The sequence below is a fragment of the Pseudonaja textilis genome, chromosome Z (assembly GCF_049901715.1).
Source record: "Pseudonaja textilis isolate UNSWEBS1 chromosome Z, rPseTex1.2, whole genome shotgun sequence".
Classification (NCBI taxonomy): domain Eukaryota; kingdom Metazoa; phylum Chordata; class Lepidosauria; order Squamata; family Elapidae; genus Pseudonaja; species Pseudonaja textilis.
In genome coordinates, this window is record NC_142008.1 from 113,383,966 (window position 1) to 113,403,108 (window position 19,143).

At 38.3% G+C, this 19,143-nt stretch overlaps 2 protein-coding genes across 6 annotated transcripts in view; both read left to right on the forward strand.

The window, feature by feature from the left end:
- LOC113450838 (ubiquitin carboxyl-terminal hydrolase CYLD-like) overlaps positions 1–4,180 on the forward strand; it is a 29,678-nt gene extending 25,498 nt beyond the window's left edge. Inside the window, exons 15-16 of one of the 2 annotated variants that reach the window (XM_087916267.1) lie at positions 1,564–1,750; positions 3,050–4,180. In XM_087916267.1, coding sequence (XP_087772393.1) covers positions 1,564–1,748 — 185 coding nt within the window. In that variant the 3' untranslated portion in view covers positions 1,749–1,750; positions 3,050–4,180. Of the gene's footprint in view, positions 1–1,563 lie in introns of both variants that reach the window. The other variant, XM_026722152.2, reaches the window with a different exon arrangement.
- A 552-nt stretch (positions 4,181–4,732) lies between these two features.
- On the forward strand, positions 4,733–18,482 carry LOC113450839 (vomeronasal type-2 receptor 26-like). Of its 4 annotated transcripts, XM_087916265.1 has the most exons (7): positions 4,733–6,610; positions 10,464–10,605; positions 13,017–13,205; positions 14,582–15,445; positions 16,051–16,278; positions 16,967–17,093; positions 17,429–18,482. In XM_087916265.1, the coding sequence occupies exons 2-7, from the start codon at positions 10,564–10,566 to the stop codon at positions 18,337–18,339; spliced, it is 2,361 nt and encodes a 786-aa protein (XP_087772391.1). In that variant the 5' UTR covers positions 4,733–6,610; positions 10,464–10,563; the 3' UTR covers positions 18,340–18,482. The 4 variants fall into 4 exon arrangements, with proteins under 4 accessions (XP_087772391.1, XP_087772390.1, XP_087772389.1 ...); XM_087916264.1 differs by lacking the exon at positions 4,733–6,610 and having other exon boundaries at positions 10,277–10,605; positions 12,914–13,205; XM_087916263.1 differs by lacking the exons at positions 4,733–6,610; positions 10,464–10,605 and adding an exon at positions 11,743–11,984 and having other exon boundaries at positions 12,914–13,205.
- Positions 18,483–19,143: the final 661 nt, after the last annotated feature.

Below are 19,143 nucleotides of genomic sequence, written 5' to 3' on the forward strand. Positions count from 1 at the left end.
ACTGCAGTTCTTAAATTAGTAACACGGTGGTTAAGCTCCCCCATTGACTTTGCTTGTCAGAAGGTCGCAAAAGGGGATCACGTGACCCTCTCAGGACGCTGCAACTGTCATAAATGTGAGTCATCCTGTCAAGCATCTGAATGTAAATCATGTGACCATGGGGATGCTGCAGTGGTCGTAAATGTGAAAAATGGCCAAAGTCACTTTGTTCAATGTTGTTGTAACTTCAAATGGTCACTAAAAGAGCGGTTGTAAATAGAGGACTTAACCTGTATCCAATTCCACAAATTAATCAACTGTTCAGTTTGCAGTTTGGTTGAATCATTCTCATCCCCTCTACTATTATTGTTTATAGGCAGGATTATTTGCACACAAATGGGATTTAAAAAGTAAATGGAAGCTCCAATAACCTGGGCAGAGTTAAAATGTATATACAGTAACTTAAAGTGAGCCATAACTGCAGTAACTGCCTGCAGTTGGGCAGTTTGAATCTCACCAGGATCAAGGTTGACTCAGACTTCCATCCTTCCGAAGTCAGTAAAATGAGGATCCAGATTGCTCGGGATAATAGACTGAGTCTGTAAACTGATTAGACAGGGCTGTAAAGCATTGTGAAGTGGTACATAAGTCTAAGTGATAAGTGCTATAACAGGGGGCAGTCTCTAATTAACTCTGACTAATCTTGAAAAGCTAAATCAGATCAGACCTGGTTCATACTTGAATATGAACCTCTAGAAAACCCCATGGCGTTTGGTTGAATCAATGTTTTTCATCATTGACCATTTAAAGAGGGGTTGACTTCAAACTGCCAAGGTTGAGAAACACTGGGCTAGCCTAAAACAATAATCAATTAATAATCAATTAATTAATTAATCAGAAGGTGGCAATGGCAAGCTACCTCCATTGAGAGTTGTGATGGTGCAGTGATTAGAATGCAATACTGCAGGCTACTTCTTTTGACTTCCAGCTGCCAGCAGTTCAAATCTCACCTTTCACTCCATTCTCACCATGCCTTTCACCATTCACTCACCCTTCCATCCTCCTGAGGTCAGTAAAATGAGGACCCAGATTGTTGGGGGCAATATGCTGACTCTGTAGACAGCTTAGAGAGGGCTATAAAGAACTGTGAAGCAGTATATGTGTAAGTGCTATTGCTCAGTGCTATACCAGGCATTGAGCTTAGCTCAAAGGAGTCTTTATTTTTCTCTTACTTTTGAGAACATAAAACATACAATTCAAATGAACAGCAGCCATGATAGCCTGAAATCTAAACAATATGTTTGTTGCTTGGATAAATATCTTATAATGATCTTAATAAGCAAATTTATTGGATACTTGATGGGAACTTTTGCTTGGCCTGAAAAATTTTTTTTTCCTAAAGTCACTCCAAATCTCAGAAAAATCAATAAAGGTAGACATTTTCAGATATGCTGTTTATTGAAAGGGCCGAAATCCCACTGATCAAAGGTTGGAATTCCAATAGTAAGTTGATTTGTTTTCCTCTTCTGTTTCTTTCCATGCATACCCTCAATCCTTATGCCTATATTTTTTTTCTTTCCCAAGGTGGATTGAATGGCTTTAACATCCCTCAGGTCACACCTTGTTCAGAAGTAGCAGATTACTTGGAAATGCCCATAGAAACTCTGCAAGGCTTGGATCCCAAATCTTTGCCCTCTTATGCCCGCCGCTTGCTCTGTGACGCTTACATGTGCTTCTACCACAGTCCTTCCCTCAGCCTCTACAAATAAAGGTTTGGATGAGACAGGAGATTGTAGAAGAGAGAGGAACTATGTGGCTGCATGAATCCTGTGGCTGATGTGGCTGCAAACCTGAGTGTTTAAACCAGAACCCAAAGGTGCTATTTTTCCAAGAGGCAACTGGAGTTTCTGGTTTTTCTTTGAAGACGTTTTGTTTCTTGTCAAAGGAGCTTCTTCAGTTCAGGTTGCCTCTTGAAAAAAGCACCTTTGGGACAACCATGACCTGGATGATTGAGAATCTCCATAGGCATTTAAACCAGAACCTTTGCGAGAGATAACCTGAGAGAACAATTCAGAAGCAAAGTCTATATATTGTAACCTAGACTTTACAGATGGAAGCCATATTGGAATCTGCTCTTCCTTTAAGGCTAATCTAGACGAAATGTTTAAAAAAGACTTCCCCTGACCACTCTTCGCCATTTTAAATCTTTTAGGGATGGTGGACACAATCAAACTAACTCTGTCCACTTGGAACAACTTATCAAAGGATGTTTGGATATTGTATGTGAATGTAAAAAAAAAAATTAAGACAAACATGCTTCTAAACCCATCCTCTGCTTGGGTGCTTCTAAACCAATCCTGAAGGATCTTTTTCTACTGCATGAAACTTGTGGGCTGTTCCAGTCCTTTCACCAAGTCATCACACTCTCAGATTAGAGAAGTGGTGGCAAAAAACAGTCTTCTCAGTGATGATACTTTGTCTCCAGACACACAGACCTGATGTGTGTTCTGAGGTCCTTTCAAAATCACCTGTAAATTAGAATCATGTGGTAAGGCCACATTTGAAATATTGCTTTCAGTTTTGGTCGCCACAATGTAAAAAAGATGTTGGGACTCTAGAGAGAGTGCAGAGAAGAGCAACAAAGATGATTAGGGGACTGGAGGCTAAAACATAAAAAGAATGGTTGCAGGAATTGGGTATGTCTAGTCTAATGAAAAGAAGGACTACGGGAGACGTGCTAGCAGTCTTCCAATATTTGAGGGGCTCCCACAAAGTAGAGGGAGTCAAGCTATTCTCCAAAGCACCTGAGGGCAGGACAAGAAGCAATGGGTGGAAACTAATCAAGGAGAGAAGCAACCGAGAACTAAGGAGGAATTTCCTGACATTTAGAAGAATTAATCAGTGGAACAACTTGCCTCCAGAAGTTGTAAATGCTCCAACAGTGGAAGTTTTTAAGAAGAGATTGGACAACCATTTGTCTGAAGTGGTGAAGGGTTTCTTGCCGAGGCAGGGGGTTGGACTAGAAGACCTCCAAGGTCCCTTCCAACTATGTTTATCTATTCCATTCTAGAATATGAATTGGACACCCTTTTCAAGAGAGATTACAACAATGGTGTAATATGGAAAAATTGAATGGAAAGAGAGCTATTGAATTTGTACCAACTGATAGAGGATGATGAAACTTAACGGTCTGTGTTAAAAGGCAAAAATTATTTACTTCATGGTTATATTTACAGTTACATTGTTTGTTAACAACATTGGATCACCAGTATGTTTAGCTTTGAGACACTTGATATATTAGAACAACTTGTTAAATCCTTTACATTTAAAAAAAACTGTTACTCGTTTTAAAAGATACTTCTTATCAATTATTCAATATGATATGAAGATCATAAGAAATTAATGGAATAAATAATTTTGAAATTCTTCTGTTGCCTAGACAATTAGAGACTATTTGAACTTCTGTAGCAAGAATGCCACTGGACTCAAATTATGACTTATAGAACAAAAAATATTACTTAGAATTTGTTATGTATGTATAGAAAAAGATATTCAAAAACAACATTTTGTTGGAGATAAAGTAATGGTTTTTTAAAACACACCTTCTTACAGTTTTGCACTTACCAAGTTTTGGGAGAAAGTACTAAATTACATAAATATAATCATATGAGAAAAAACTAGAATTTTCAGTCAATAGTATTCTTTTGAACTATGTACCTTAGAATTTGACAACTGGGCAATGAAAATGGCTTCTCTGTGTCTTTATTATAACTAAATAACTGACATTATAACATTGGTAAGATAAATGTGTGGCTTTTCCTTCAATGGATTGAGGGCCTGACAGCACTTGACATCTGTAAGTGAATTGCCTATAGATGTAGAATTTGTATGAACAACTATAATGAAATACAGGGCTCATTTAAACAAAATACAACTTAAAATGATACATAAATTATGTATGTGTCTGTGTGTACTTGAATAAAAATTGCAATAAATAACTATTTTATCTAATAGAATTTTAACTAGTTATTGCTAAAACGATACACTTTTTTTTCCCTTTATATTTTTTTCACTTTTTAAAAGAACTTTCTATGCGGGTTTTTTTTCCTTTTGGCAAAGTATGTATTTTTATATTTTCCAATGTTGTTTTGTTTTTTCAATATTTGTCATTATTTTAAAAGAGCTATTAAAAAAAATTTTTAAAGAAAAAACTAGCTTATATTGGTGTTGCAGTATTGAAATTATGACTTGATTACTGTTTGGTTTTATTGCTTTAAACCAGTGGTATTTAAACTTCAATACATACCTTAAGTTTATGACCTTCCATATAATACATAATACATAACTTCCAATCGAATTCTGCTTGGTACATTCTTATAATACACACTATATTCTTTAAAAAAAAAAGAAAGATTGTAAATATATATAATCATAAACACTCATTCCATTCCAGTTCAGTTCTATCATTAATAATCATTAAAATCTTAACATCTTTAACACTTCTTTTCAATTAAATATCATACTTCCTTAAAAACACACATAATCTCCATAATTAATTTTTCCTGTATTTCTCTTCACATATGTTTTATAAATCATTAAATATACCTTTTGTTACATTTATTTATTGACAAGCATTCCACTGAATTACAATAGCTATTTTATCAGACATTTTAATCATACATTGTTTCATATTTTCTAAAATTATTTCTGCTTCTAATATAACCATACTATCTTATGTACCTTTGCAGAATCCCTTTTTCCATTAAGTTTTCACCCATTATCTCTAAATAGGACCTGTTTCTCTATATTTTGCTTCTGTCCTTTATAACTTCTTTTCCTTTTCTCCCTCTCATATTCTCCCTCCCTCTTTTACCCCCTTGTCTCTCTAGTTCTAATTCTCTCTTCTGCATTTCCCTCTTCTGTTGCTTTCTATTTTTGTACTTATTTTTCACTCTATTTTTTTTTAGTTGTTTTTCCCAATCTTAAACTTTCCATTCTCTTTCCCTCCTTTCCTTTTTTTCCCCCATCTAAGATTACTTGTTCATTAAAGATGGCTTCTTTGTTGCAATCTTCTTGTTCTGCAGGCATTTCTTGTTGTTTCTCATAATTCCAAATCTCCATTTCTAAAAACTGAAATACGAAGCCAAAAGAACCTTTCCCTTCTTGTGCATCTTCTTTGTACTTTTTAAGTTTCATTTTCAGTTCTTCTAAAAGTGGAGCCACTTTAAACAGTTTTAAACAACCATCCAATTGATTTTAGTCATTCAAAACAATAACCAAGAATCCAGAAATCATCAAGTAATCCAGATAATCCCAAATTATATCTTCTTATTTCTTTTTCAACTTTCTCTTCCTGGGGTTTTTGTTGCGATATTTCAGTTAGAATGTATCTTTTGGAAGTCTTGTTGAGATTTTGCTGTAAGTTCTTTTTTAATTCCAGGCAGTCTCCTCCCTTCCAGATCCTACCCTTTTATTCTTTCTCTCTCCTTTCCTGTTTTCAAAAGCTTTTAATTATCCAGAAATTTTTATTATCCCTTTGAATTTTTATTTTCAGCATTAAATGCCTATTGATGTCAAAATGGATTTTTTTCCAATTTCTTGCTTAAATCTCTTAGCTGTCAGTATAGGAAAAGGAGAAAACCAAATCTTTTCCCTTTTCTCTCTCCTTTGCAGCTTAAAAATCTTAGGGAACAATGTTATTGTTTTTTAACAGTTTAAATTCCAGGGTACCTTGTTTGTTGCTTTTGCTGTTTGACCCGGTCAACCAAAACTTTCACTTCTTATCTTCCTCCTGCACATTCTTTTCCGGTCGAGTTCTTCTTTGAGGTGGCCATTTCTGATCACTGCTGAAACCGCCTTCGGGAAAGGGAGTAATGGCCAGCTGGGGAGGAGAGATGCGGCTCTCCTCAACCCTGCTGGCAGTCTCCCCCCTCTTCATCACCTCTACAGGGTGGCTTAGCCCTGAAGCCAGCCAGCTCTGGGCACTCCAGCGGCGAACATGGATCGAAGTGTCGCAGAGACGAGGTTTCGGTCTGTCACTGAAGAAACTCAAACCGGAAGTTCCTGGGATTCAAATTTCTGTGGGTGTGGCCTAATTTGAGGGTGTGGCTTACTGGTCATGTGACTGGGTGGGCATTGGGTGACTGGTAAACCAAATACAAGTAGTCCTCACTTAATGGCCGGTTGCTTAGCAAGGGTTCTAATTTATGATTGGCCTCCCCAGAGCTTCTTGACCTGTTTTTGGAGTTTTGACAGCCACGTACACACATACACACACACTCCCTTCTGACCCTGCTGGAGCAGGTCATTGCACTAGAAGCGGCAAAGGATCTCTGATTAGATTCTAGTAGTGAATAGAATCTAACCAGAAATGCTTTGCCGATTCTTGTTGATTTTTATTTGTATTACTTTATGTTGCTGAATTGCATTGATGTGTGTCTCTTCTTGTGCACAACCCAGAAGCTTTTGTGATTCTTTGCAGCAAAAATTACTGACCTCTGGCTTTGCTCTACTTTTCAAACGTGCCGCCACTGCTGCGTTCTAGGTGCCAGCCCTGCAAGTCCACCCCATTGAGCCCGCTTCACCGGAGGGACCTGCACTGGAGAGACCTGCCCAAGCAAAAGACAATTGGGTGAGCCTGAGAGAAGGAAAGAGAGAGAGAGAAAAGAGAGAGAAAGAGAGAATGAATAAAAGAAAGAGAAAAGGGAAAGAAAGAAAAAGGAACAGACAAAGAAAGGGGGAGGATGGAAGGAAGGGACAGAAAGAAAAAGAAATAAAGAAGGAGGGAGGGAGGGAGGAGAAAGATGAGATATCTATTCTAGTCCAATCACCTGCTCCAGCAGGGTTAGAGGGAGTGTGTGTGTGTGGTGTTCTTGTAATTTACCAGTACATTTTGGTTTTGCCTTCTTCAGAATTGGCACTGTAATACATTGGGGAAAAGTAATTTTTTAGGGTGGAGATCTGGTCCAATGGATCGTGTTTAAAGCGTCAACAAAATGTGAGAGCTTTCTGATAGTCTTGACCATGCTTTGTCCACAAAACCTTTAATAGAAGCCAAAGAGGTTTCAATGTGCTGGCAAAGATGTTGGCAAAGATGTAAGTCTAAACTAGGCCTCATTTCAATCTGATGCATCAGGTTTCTCTCTCTCTCTCTCCCTCCCCCCTCCCTCCCAGACTGGCTTTGCTCTACTTTCCCGATGTGCCTGCGGGGCCAGTGCTTCAAACATGGATGGATAGAGAGAGAGAGAGAGAGAGAGAGAGAGATAGATTGGTAGATAGGTAGGCAGGCAGGCAGGAAGTCAGACCTTTTCGATGGATGCATGGATAGGTAGGAAGGTAGGTAGGAAGGTAGATAGGTAGGAAGGTAGATAGATCTATATTGATAGGTAGGTAGGTAGGAAGGTAGATAGATCTATATTGGTAGGTAGGTAGGTAGGTAGATAAAAAGACAGGCAGGTAGGCAGGAGGGTAGGCAGACCTTTGGGGTGAATGGATGGATGGATGGACATGGACGGACAGACAGAATGGGACAGTGGCAGCACTTTGGGAAAATAGAGGTACTTTCCCAATGTGCTACCGCCACTGTGTTCAACGCGCCGGCTCCGCAGGCTCACCCAATTGAGCCCCTTGCACCGCTCCGGTGCAACAGTCAATGGGGTGAGCCTGTGGTGCTGGTGCCTCGAACGCCCCCCCCCCGCTGCCTCTTAGTGTCCTCAAGGGGGCCGGCAGAGGGGCGCTAAGAGGCAGTAGGGGGGCGTTTGAGGCACTGGCCCCACAGGCTCACCCCACTGACTGTTGCACTCCTCTGGAGCCAGCGCCTCAAATGCGGCAGCACGTTGGGAAAAGCCAACTCCACTGCATTCGAGGCGCCGCCTTCGAAGTGGTGCAATAGTCAATGGGGTGATCCTGCAGGACCAGCGACTCGAACACCCCCCTGCCACTTCTTAGCACCCCTCTGCTGGCCCCCTTGGAGGTGCTAAGGGGTGGCAAGGGGGCATTCAAGATGCCAGCACTGCAGGCTTACCCCATTGACTCTTGCACTGGAGTGATGCAAGGGGCTCAATGCGGAGCCAGTGCGTTGAACGTAGCGGTGGCACATAATGTGCCGCCTCTGCCACATTTGAGGTGCCGGCTCTGAAGCAGTGCAACAGTCAATGGGGTGAGCCTGTGGGGCCGATACCTCAAACGCCCCCTGCCACCTCTTAGCCTTAGCGCTCCCTGCCAACCCCTTGCCTTTTAGCACTCCCCTAAGGCATTCCCCCCCAGGGGCAGTACCGCCCACTTTGGGAACCACTGCTTTAAACCCAATCTTTTAAAATAATATATATTTATTAAAATTTGTCAAAATTTGTCTAATGCGGGATTTAGCTATCTTCAAACATTGAGTATCACATTGCAGTGTTGAATTACTGTATAGCATAAACACTAAAAACATTTTTTTTTAAATTTAAAATAATAAAAATTTGGAAAAATTAGCATTTATCTCAAGGAATCAGCCATTTCACCTTGTGCTCTCATGTGGGAAAAATCATATATGTCATTGTATAAGTCCAATCATGGATAAACAAGGCCCTCTTAATATTTTAGCTAATATACCAAGAAAAATGGACCATCTACAGATAAAATGGCTCAATTTTTATTGTATTTTGATTCAGAAAAAGTATCACCATATAGTCTCATGGATGATCCTCATGCATGGTCTCATGAATTTTGGGGTTGATTTTGGCCCCTAGAATTCTAGGCTTATCTGCAAGTGTATACAATAGGTCTATTTTTGAACTTAATTTAAAACAATGTACTGCACCACACTTTTTTTAAAGTGCAACTTATATTAAGGCTCTGTTTTACAGCATGGTTACTCTGATCAATAGAATGCTATGGGAACATCAAAAAGGGGATTTAAACCAGTTAATGAAATTAATTCAAAACAGTGAGTCATGCATAGCAGGGGTTGCCAACCGTTTGGATCACAGGGACCACCAAACTCAAAATTTTAAATCCCGCGGACCAGAGATCTTGGGAAAATCCCCCAAAAATCTGCAGGAAAATTCCCCATCCCGTTTTCCTACTGATTGATTCATTCTTCATTTGGGATTGCAGGATACTGTCTCCAGCTCCGTTCTCAGGGGGAGAGAGAGAGAGAGAGAGAGGGAGGGAGGGAGGGACAGAGAGAGAGAGAGAGAGACTTTTGGCTTCATGCAAGGAAAGCAGCAGAAGTCTTTCTTTCTCTCCCCCAAACACTGCCAGAAATGAGTCTCTGTGAGACTTGTTGCAATGGTGCAGCCTCTTGGAGCAGGATGCCTTGCAGGGTCCCAAAGATTCATTTCTGGCAGTTTGGGGGAGAGAAAGAAAGGCTTTTGCTGCTTTCCTTGCATGCAGCCAAAAGCAGAAGAAGAAAGAAGCAGCCCAGTGGCCAGATGAGTTGTGTAGAGCAAGTGGGGCATGTTCCCCCACTCCTCCCTTTCCCTCCTTCCCTCACTATCGTGTTGTTTGCAATGCAAGCAACACAAGCCTTGTGTTCCCATGGGACATGTGGGCGGCGCAGCCGTGTGTTCCCACACAGTCTGGATTAATTTCTTTGGGGGAGGGCTTTGGTGGTGACATTTCTCTGAGGACCATCAAAATTTTCTTGCAGACCACCAGTGGTCCCCAGCCCACTGGTTGGTGATCACTGATGTATAGCATTAAAGTGGCTTTACTTAATCCTGTTGTGAGAATCTATGAAAGCAGACGTGAATATTTTTTACTACCTAGAATTCTAGAAGAAAAGGAGCACCTGGAAAAGCAACTCATTTATTACAAAACTCACAGCTAAGACTTCACACTTTTAAACCCTGACTAGTACAGTGGCTCACTCATACTTATTGCATGCTAATTAGAGGTGAGGCCACAAATTCCTGCTTATACAAGGGTTAATAGGATACCAACTACCATAAAGCAGTAGAAGATTCTGCATCCTTAATATCTATTGATCCAGTTCCTATGACTCTGCTTCCAGAACCACAACCCACCAGATCCAGCACGATGAAAAAATTAAGCCTGTCATAAGGAACAAGGACATTAAATATTATCATTACAAAATACTATACCTAGGTTCTCCAGTTACATAGAGGAGTATGATGAAAGAGTAGAGTATAAAGGTAGAAGCCAGTACAACCTTTGTTCAGAATGATCCAATCCAAGAAGACCACAGGTAGAAAATATATATCCTGTGAAGGACATGGAGTTATGCCCAGATTGGAGATATCTCATCCTTTTTGAGAGTTTCTGGGAATTAAAGTTTTGAATAATCCAAAGGATTATTTTTTATGGAATCTCTCATTTTATTTTGCCTTTAGGGCCTCCTTTTTAGAATCTTGACCACTGCCTTATGGATATCCTTGTTCCGCAGGATGTAAATGATATGGTTGACTAAGGGGGTGACCACAGTATAAAAGACAGCAATTTGGTTATTACAATTGGAAGCTGACTCAGACTTGTTTCAGGTGCATAGAGATGAGGGTGCCATAGAAAAGATGACCACTGCCAAATGGGAGGCACACATGGAGAAAGCTGGAGAAAACAGCTAATGCACAGCAATCGGCTATGCCACGCGAAGCAACTGATGTTGAAAATCAGGAAATAAAGGTTAGTATAGAGATGGGGCAGATGGAGGGCCCAGCAGCTGATCTTTGGAGAGAACTGGTTTGCTCATAGAGGATTATCAGAGCTACCGGTCCAATCGAACTGGACCAGATCCATAGAATACCATCACTGGTTAGCACCCATCGATGCTTCTTGCCCATAGTTATAGCATAGGTCAAGGGATGACAGACGGCCAGGTAGCAGTCATAGGCCATGGCAGCCAGCAGAAAGCATTCTGTGCCTCCAAAAGTTGTGTTTATGTACACCTGGATTGCACAATGAATAAAGAAGGTGGTTCCATGATCTAACAGGAGGTGAGCTAACATTTGGGGCATGGTACTAGTAGTGTAACAGATCTCCAGGAAAGTACATCGGAGTGTTGAACTGAACCAACATGACAACTGCCAGATTCCCAAGAAGGGTAAGAGAATAGATGAGGAGAATTGTAGCAAAGACTATCATCTGGGTTTTGTGATGAACAGAAAGGTCCAACATGAGGAATTCCCAAATGGAGGTGAAATTCTCAACCTACATTCTAATTCCTACCTACACAAAAAGAAAAACACAGTAGGAAGAAACAGTAACTGTGAGACAAAACTGACCAAAAGATCAATCTTAGGCACATGAAAAGTCATTTTGAGGTCCCAAATGTACTCTCCGTTCATTTAGAAGACAAAATTTCTTAAACAGCAAACGTTCTATTATAATGAATTTACCTGGGCACAAGGGGCAGAAAATTGAATAAGAAATATATTATCTAAACAATAAAACTCCATTTATTTAAGCATTAGGAGATTTAAACACTCTTCTTGTCCTACAAATGAAGGAAAAGTTTTGGAAGTTAGCATTAGAATTAGGATCTCTAATGCTCTCAGTCATTACAAACATCACTTGCCACCACACTGCAGAATTCTAAAATAAATCTCTACTGACATAGTAAAAACATGTTTTCCTGTTCAAGATTTCCCAGGACTTTGCTTCCAAAATTGAGAATTATTCTATTGCAATTAACAATCCCTATATAATTATTTCTACTTCAGCTCTAAATCCTTGGGGGGGGTGGGAGGAAGGTGAGTTATTAACCCAAGTAGAATTATACTTAATGAAAGAGAATGTTGATTCACAGAAATTGATGTAAAAAAAACAAACATGCTGTTGTCAAAGAAAGTGATATTTGCAGTATTGGTTATTGTGCCTTTACCGCAAGTGGTGTGCAGGATTGGCAGGACCAAATGCAGCATCAGTGTTCCTCTGCCATTTCTTCACAAGCAATATCAGCCAGGAGACCTCATTGTTGTGAACATGCTCTCTCAGATCTATGTCTTCCACGCAATGATAGACTTCAGCAAACGTCCCTCTAAGGAGCTCTTTGAGGACACCGTGTAAGATTTTACTCACAAAAAAACATTAATTTGAACTAGGAAGTCTGTTCATATTAGCCTTGCTTCCATGCTTGACTTGACCTTTTCTTTGCTGGATAGCCCTATCTCCACTCTTCCTCCTTCTCCGTTATCATCTTACTTTCCTTTTCTTTTTCATAAGCCGCCTCCATTATCCATGACTACTATATGATGAATGTATCCTCCAGGGGATTAAAAACAGCCTTTCATTTATTTTTCAAATTTTCTCACAATTATGTGGAAAAAATGAAGCATATCATATTAATATTTTTATTTTCTTGGGGGGGGGGTGTTTCCTCATTTCTAGCTATCCAGGGATACATGTTGCTTGTAGGCTGCAAGTTGGAAATGCTTGATTTAGAAGTTTTCCAACCAGTTTGTGTATTCCCTTTGTTCTCTGAAGTTCTTTAGAGAAATGTTTCTGAAAGTCTTCATCTTTAGCCTTTCTGACATAATGAAAGAAGTTATGGTCCACTTTGGGATTATCAGCTAATAGGTAATGCTATGGTAGAGTGCTACTGTTAATCCATTTTTAAAAAACACCCAAGTTATTTCAAGAGGAATCTGGATGGCCCAAAGCTATGTATTATTAGTATAATCAGCTAAACCATCTTCTGTGTCTTCTTTGCTATAGAGCTATCAATAGACTCTGAAATTATTATCAATGGTGGAATGGAGGTTTTAAAGAAAATGGAGTTTCTCTCCAAAAAGCATCATCGCTCTTTTGAAAAATCAACAATAAGTGACATCATTTTCTGAAATTATTACTCAGAAGGATGTCTATTGGAAGATTGTTATCAAAATCAAAATGATTTCAGCACTATTTCATCACATTCACTTATAAAAAAAGTATGTTATGTGCTTTCATTTCAGTTGAATGCACAGTGAAAAAAATGTATTTCCTTTTCCAGGGTCATGACTCCAATCTACCAGCACATCTTGGCCTTAGAATTTGCTATCAAGGAAATCAACAGAAATCCTCATTTTTTACCCAATCATACCCTTGGATTTCAGATCTATAATACCTACTTCATGACAAGTTGGACGTATCGTGCCTCATTGGAACTTTTCTCTACAAAGGGCCAATTCATTCCTAACTACAATAGTGATAAACAGCACCGACCAATAGCAGTCCTTGGAGGACCTACCACTGAGGTGTGTCTACACATGGCTACCATCTTATCCCTCTATAAGATGCCACAGGTATGAGCTTCTTTTTTCCTCATGTTTTATTTACTTTATTTGTATAAAGTATCAAAAATTCAATTTCAATCAAATAGTGTGTTGTCTGGGTACAATTGGGTTTTTTGGCAATCGTAATCAAAATGTTTACAATAGCATTCATCACAATAACATCAATACTATAATAACAATTATATTTAGCTTGTCTATTTTATCGAGTTTATTATTTATCCTTTTTATGTCCTTGCATTTCTAACGTCTGTTTTTATCGTCTAACCATTGATAAAATAGATCCCATGTAAGTTTCTTCTTTATCCTTAATAATAAATGTTTGTCCACTCCACAGATATGAGCCTGATGACCATGTAGATAGCCATCAATGCCCTTTTATCCTTCTTTTTATGTGAACATTTATGGCAGTAGTTCTCAACCTTTTCTTCACCATGGACTCCCTTTAAACACTTTTGTGATCATGGATCATGGCCACAGACCACCAAGATTCAAATATAACATTTCTACCAGACTTTGTAGACTCCCTGTGATGATATTACAGCCCTCCAAGGGTCTATAGACCACAGGTTGAGAACCACTGACTTATGGCATAGAAAAGAAGGCATTCTTCCCAAAATAACAAGATTATTGTTAAAAACTGATAGCTTCTGATGACTACAAGGGAATTCTGCTATAATGTACTAATGTCCTCAGGTTTGCGGCCATGACTTTTTGTGATTTAAAGATTTAATTATCAATGTTTGTGCTATGTTTTCCAAAAGATTAATTTTCCACTAAAGCAATGTTTAAGAGAAACTGTGACTAAAATTATAGAGAATTTTCAGAAGCATTCTCAGAAGTACCTCAATTAAAGATATATTTAAGACAAAATGTGACTAAGAATATAGAGCATTCAAATGTAACAAACAATATGTTAAAGAGTTATGTTTATGTAGTTACTTACCAAGCACATCTAAATTATATCAAAGTAACCAAAATATCTTTATAATCCCCCCAAAATGAGCACCCCTAATGTTTGGGCATCGAAAGTTGAAAAATTTGACACACCCTAGACTATTCTCACAATTGTAAAAAGAGGAAAGTTTTTTTAGGGGATAATCTACCATTTTACAAATACAAACTGTTAAGAAATTTTGGTACAACATGTTTGATCAAGTTTGCTGATGCAGCTCAGCCTTTGACTTAAAAAAACCTCCATGTAGGATTCTTTAAATATTTCTGTGAAATATCACCTTAGTCAAAATATGAAATATGTTTTGGGCATTGATAACTATATTGTAGCTTAAGTGGGTAAACAATATCACTACGTAATATTTTTTTAAAGAAAGAGAAAAGAAAAACAAATATTCTGTTGTCTATTTCCTAGTATTTTTCTTTTTCTGAAGATAATGTATGGTTCCACTACCGAAAGTAGTACCAAAACAGAGGCTGTTTTATATCAACAAATGTTCCCAAGTATGGACCACCAGTATAAGGGAATTTTTCTATTACTGCTGCATTTCAGATGGACATGGATTGGGATCTTGTCTTTGAAAAATGACAGTGGTGAGAAGTTTATACAAGATCTGGTTCCCATGTTAACCCAGAAGGGGATCTGCTCAGACTTCATTGAAACATTTCCAATCATTGATGATTCAAGCAGCATTGCTGAGTTGGTGGAAATGGGACTTGAAATGTACATGGTGGTTATGAAAAGCACAGTAAATGTAGTACTGGTTCATGGTGAAATTTATGGAATTATAGTTCTGAGACTTCTTTCCACCAATCTGAAAATTGAAGATGCATCATTATGGAGAAAAAATAAAATCTGGGTTATGACAGCTGAGATGGACTTCACCTCACTTCCCTTTCTAAGGAATAGTGACCTAGTCTTCCTCCATGGTGCTCTGTCTTTTGCAATTCACACAGAGAAAATGTTAGGATTCCAGCAATTTGTTCAGATGAGGAAACCAAACTTAGAAGAAGACATTAGTTTTATCAAGCTCTTCTGGGAAAGTGCTTTCCAATGTTCCTTCTCCATCTCTCTTATGAATGAAGATAAAAATGAGGTTCCCTGCACTGGAAAAGAGAAACTGGAAGATCTTCCTACATCTGTGTTTGAAATGGACATGACTGGCCACAGCTACAGCATCTACAATGCCATCTACGTTATGGCATATGCTTTGCATGACTTCCATTCATCAATGATGGAATACAGAGCTAGAGGGCATGAAGCCAAACTGGAACTTCTGGATCAAAATATGTGGAAGGTAAAACCTTAAGCAAACCAACTCTGGTTACTCCCTGTATCTGCCACCCCGATCCTAAACCTAAATGAAATTAATTCTTCCAAGGAGAATGTACATATCTAGGGATGTAGTTTTACTCAATGTCATCATCTGTCTAGCTTTATTCCAAATAAAGTCATTATCAATTATTATATCTGCAATATGTATTAGGATAGGAGCATCCAAATTTTATTTTAAGTTAACTGAATTCTTTATTTGGCCTTACAATATCTAAGTTTTCCATGCTTTCCTGAATTTCTACATTTTTAGAATTTTCTTAAGTTGCAGCATTTATTTCAGAAACAATTTGTTTCAAAGAAAGTCCACAAAGACTGTTTTTATTTCTGTCACTGATGTCTTTCTGTCTGCCTGCCTGCCTGCCATTTATTTTTGTCTGTCTGTCTGTCATCTATCTATCTATCTGTGTCTGTCTGTCTGTCTGTCTGTCTGTATCTATCTATCTATCTATCTATCTATCTATCTATCTATCTATCATCTTTCTATCTATCTATCTATCATCTACCTACCTACCCACCTACCTACTTACCTATCTATCCAACCTTCTCTTGACTTCTTTTCCAATGTAGCTCAACAAATTTATAAGAGCAGTCTCATTCAATAATAGTGCTGAACAAAGGGTTTCTTTCAACCAAAATGGAAAACTGGAAACTGGATTTGATATTATGAATTGGATAACATTTCCCAATCTATCTTTTCTGAGAGTCACAGTCGGAAGGATGGACTCCAAGAACTCCCATGAGGCATTGTTCACCATTGATGAGGATGATATTATATGGCCAGAGAGGTTTAATCAGGTATGTCCAGTTTCATTTTGGCTTTTAGACAAATATCTTTCTGTCAATCCTCAAAAAATCCTCCAGGCAAATCTCTGGATTACCTAGTGAGCTCTTGGTTGTCTTCTAAATTAGATGTGTGATTACAAGGACTAGGCGTATTTAAGAGCTGATGTTTCTTATCATATTGACATAAAACTGCAAAAGAAAGAATGTGCCAAGGATTTAGCACACATTCTGGACTTTGTAAAAAAACACAAAAGTAAAAGTAGTTTATCAAACATACATGCCTGGATGCCTATATACTGACCTTATAATTAGTGGTGAGATTTAATTTTTTTTGCTACTGGTTCTGTGGGAATGGCTTGGTGAGTGTGGCAGGAGAAGGATACTGTAAAATCTCCAATCAGAGGTGGTATTTGCCAGTTCTCTGAACTACTCAAAATTTCCACTACCAGTTCTCCAGAACTGGTCAGAACCTGCTTGAATACCACCTCTGCTTATAATTCTTATTTAATGTTATGAAGTGCTGAAAAAGTTGAGCACTTTCTCCAACAGAAATAAGACTTCTCTCATATGAATTAACTAAAACAGAGGCTAACCATTTCTAAAGGCACAGAAGCAAAGCATTATGACATTCCATTATTGTATGTATTACTATTTAAAAAATTGTCAAAGCAAGACATTTTCTTCTGTCCTTCTTGAACAGGTCCAACCTATATCTTTGTGCAATAGCAAGTGCCATTTAGGTTATACAAGAAGCAAGATAGAAGGGAAGCCATTTTGCTGTTATGATTGTCTACAATGTCCCCATGGAAAGATTTCCAGCCAAATAGGTGAGATCTTGCAGTGGTATCCTAGAAAATACACAATACCTAAATAAAAATGTGGGTCAAAAGAGCAATGAAAAATTTAGACTAATGTTCTGGATTAAATTGTTCCACCTGACCAATGGATGGAGTACAACATGAAAATTAACCAGCATTCAATTTATGGAATTGATTTCTATAGTGATACCAAATAGTGTTTTGGAGCAAAGGGGTTTTCAAATATAATTTTATTGAAAGTTTACCAGTGTAATTGTTTTTCAAATGTTAACAAAATTTTTAATGTGTATCACTCAGTTTTGATTTTTTCCATGCAATTTATAAATTGCTAATTTATTTTCTAGATATGGATGATTGTTTTCAGTGTCCACAAGATCAGTATGCAAATATGAAGCAGGATTTGTGTCTTCCAAAGATTGCAACATTTTTAATGTATGAAGAAACTCTGGGGATCATTTTGGCCAGTTCTGCTCTTTTCTTTTCTTTGGTCACATCTGGAATCCTTTGGATTTTTATTAAGCATCAGGACACTCCCATAGTCAAAGCCAACAACCGGAATCTCACCTATGCTCTCCTTATTGCTCTTTTCTTGTCTTTTCTTTGCTGTTTATTATTCCTTGGAAAACCTGACAAAGTAACATGTCTCCTTCGTCAAACTACTTTTGGTATCATCTTCTCTGTGGCCATTTCTTCTGTGTTGGCCAAAACTATCATTGTGATTTTGGCATTCATGGCCACTAAGCCTGGGTCTAAGATGACTGGATGGGTGGGAAGAAGATTAACTGTGTCCATCTTACTGTGCTGCACCTTAATTCAAGGATTTATTTGCACTATATGGCTGACAACCTCTCCCCCATTCCCAGATGCTGACATGAGTTCAGGGTCAGAAGAAATCTTTCTGCAGTGCAATGAAGGATCAGTCTACATGTTCTACTGTGTCTTGGGCTACATGGGTTTCCTTGCCATTATTAGCTTTACGGTGGCTTTCCTAGCAAGAAAATTGCCTGATGTTTTCAATGAAGCCAAGTTTATCACCTTCAGCATGTTGGTATTCTGCAGTGTTTGGTTGTCCTTTGTTCCAACATACCTGAGCATCAAAGGAAAATATATGGTTGCAGTGGAGATCTTCTCCATAATTGCTTCTAGTGTTGGGTTATTGGTTTGCATTTTTTTCCCCAAGTGCTACATCATTGTCCTGAGGCCTTCCCTCAACAACAAAGAACATCTAAGAAGACAAACCCACAGAAAAACATGAATTATACGTCTCATTATTTTAAATTGTTTGTAAGAAAACAGAATCAATTAATGCTCTAATCCAATTCTTAACTTGAGTAAAGGTTTTAAATCTTCTGGTTTAATTCTCACTTGATAGACAAAATAAAATATTTACATACCATCTATTATTTTTGTTATTGTCATTAGTTATTTTTTTAAAAAAAATATTGGAATTTATGCTGCCTTGGTACTTCCTTATTTATTGCTTGCTAACAACAGATTTCAACAGAGATGCATTGCAACGGTGACATTGTAAGAAGCCACACTGGATGCCCAAGCAGGCAACCATGTTTGTGAAACTAACTTAGAGGTGCTAGAGCTCATGCTATAGATCAGCTTGAATACATGCCAGATTCCAAAGGTCCAAAATTTACAACTCACTGTCAAGACAGTCACTGATTCACCTCACATGCAACTTTGTCCAATTAACATCTGGCATGGAAGGAGTAGGATTGATTTTATCTGAAGAGAAACTAACTCAAAGTATGAGCTCTTCTACTTTCTCACTAAACCTCTGGGTGACATTCAAGAAAACCAGAAACTTGAGACACTGTGTGAGCAGTGATAGACCTGAATCTGTGCTTAGACCTGTCCTCAAATTCACTAGGCATCATTCTTCTTCCTTTGTTTCTCTTATCACCATTGAACCCCAGATTACATGTATCTCCACCATCCTTCTCAGGAATGATGGCTGATATATCTGAGGGGGAACTTGTTTCTGAATTATTATTACCTTCAAGTTATAATATAAGATCTTTCTAATTCAAGGAATCTATTGAGCATG

Excerpts from the sequence above, each read along its gene's own strand:
- LOC113450839 (XM_087916263.1), top strand. The coding sequence starts at position 11,752 with ATGCTGTTGTCAAAGAAAGTGATATTTGCAGTATTGGTTATTGTGCCT. Across the intron at positions 11,985-12,913 it reads GAGCTCTTTGAGGACACCGT|GGTCATGACTCCAATCTACC; the intron begins GTAAGATTTTAC and ends TTCCTTTTCCAG. Across the intron at positions 17,094-17,428 it reads AAAGATTTCCAGCCAAATAG|ATATGGATGATTGTTTTCAG; the intron begins GTGAGATCTTGC and ends TTTATTTTCTAG.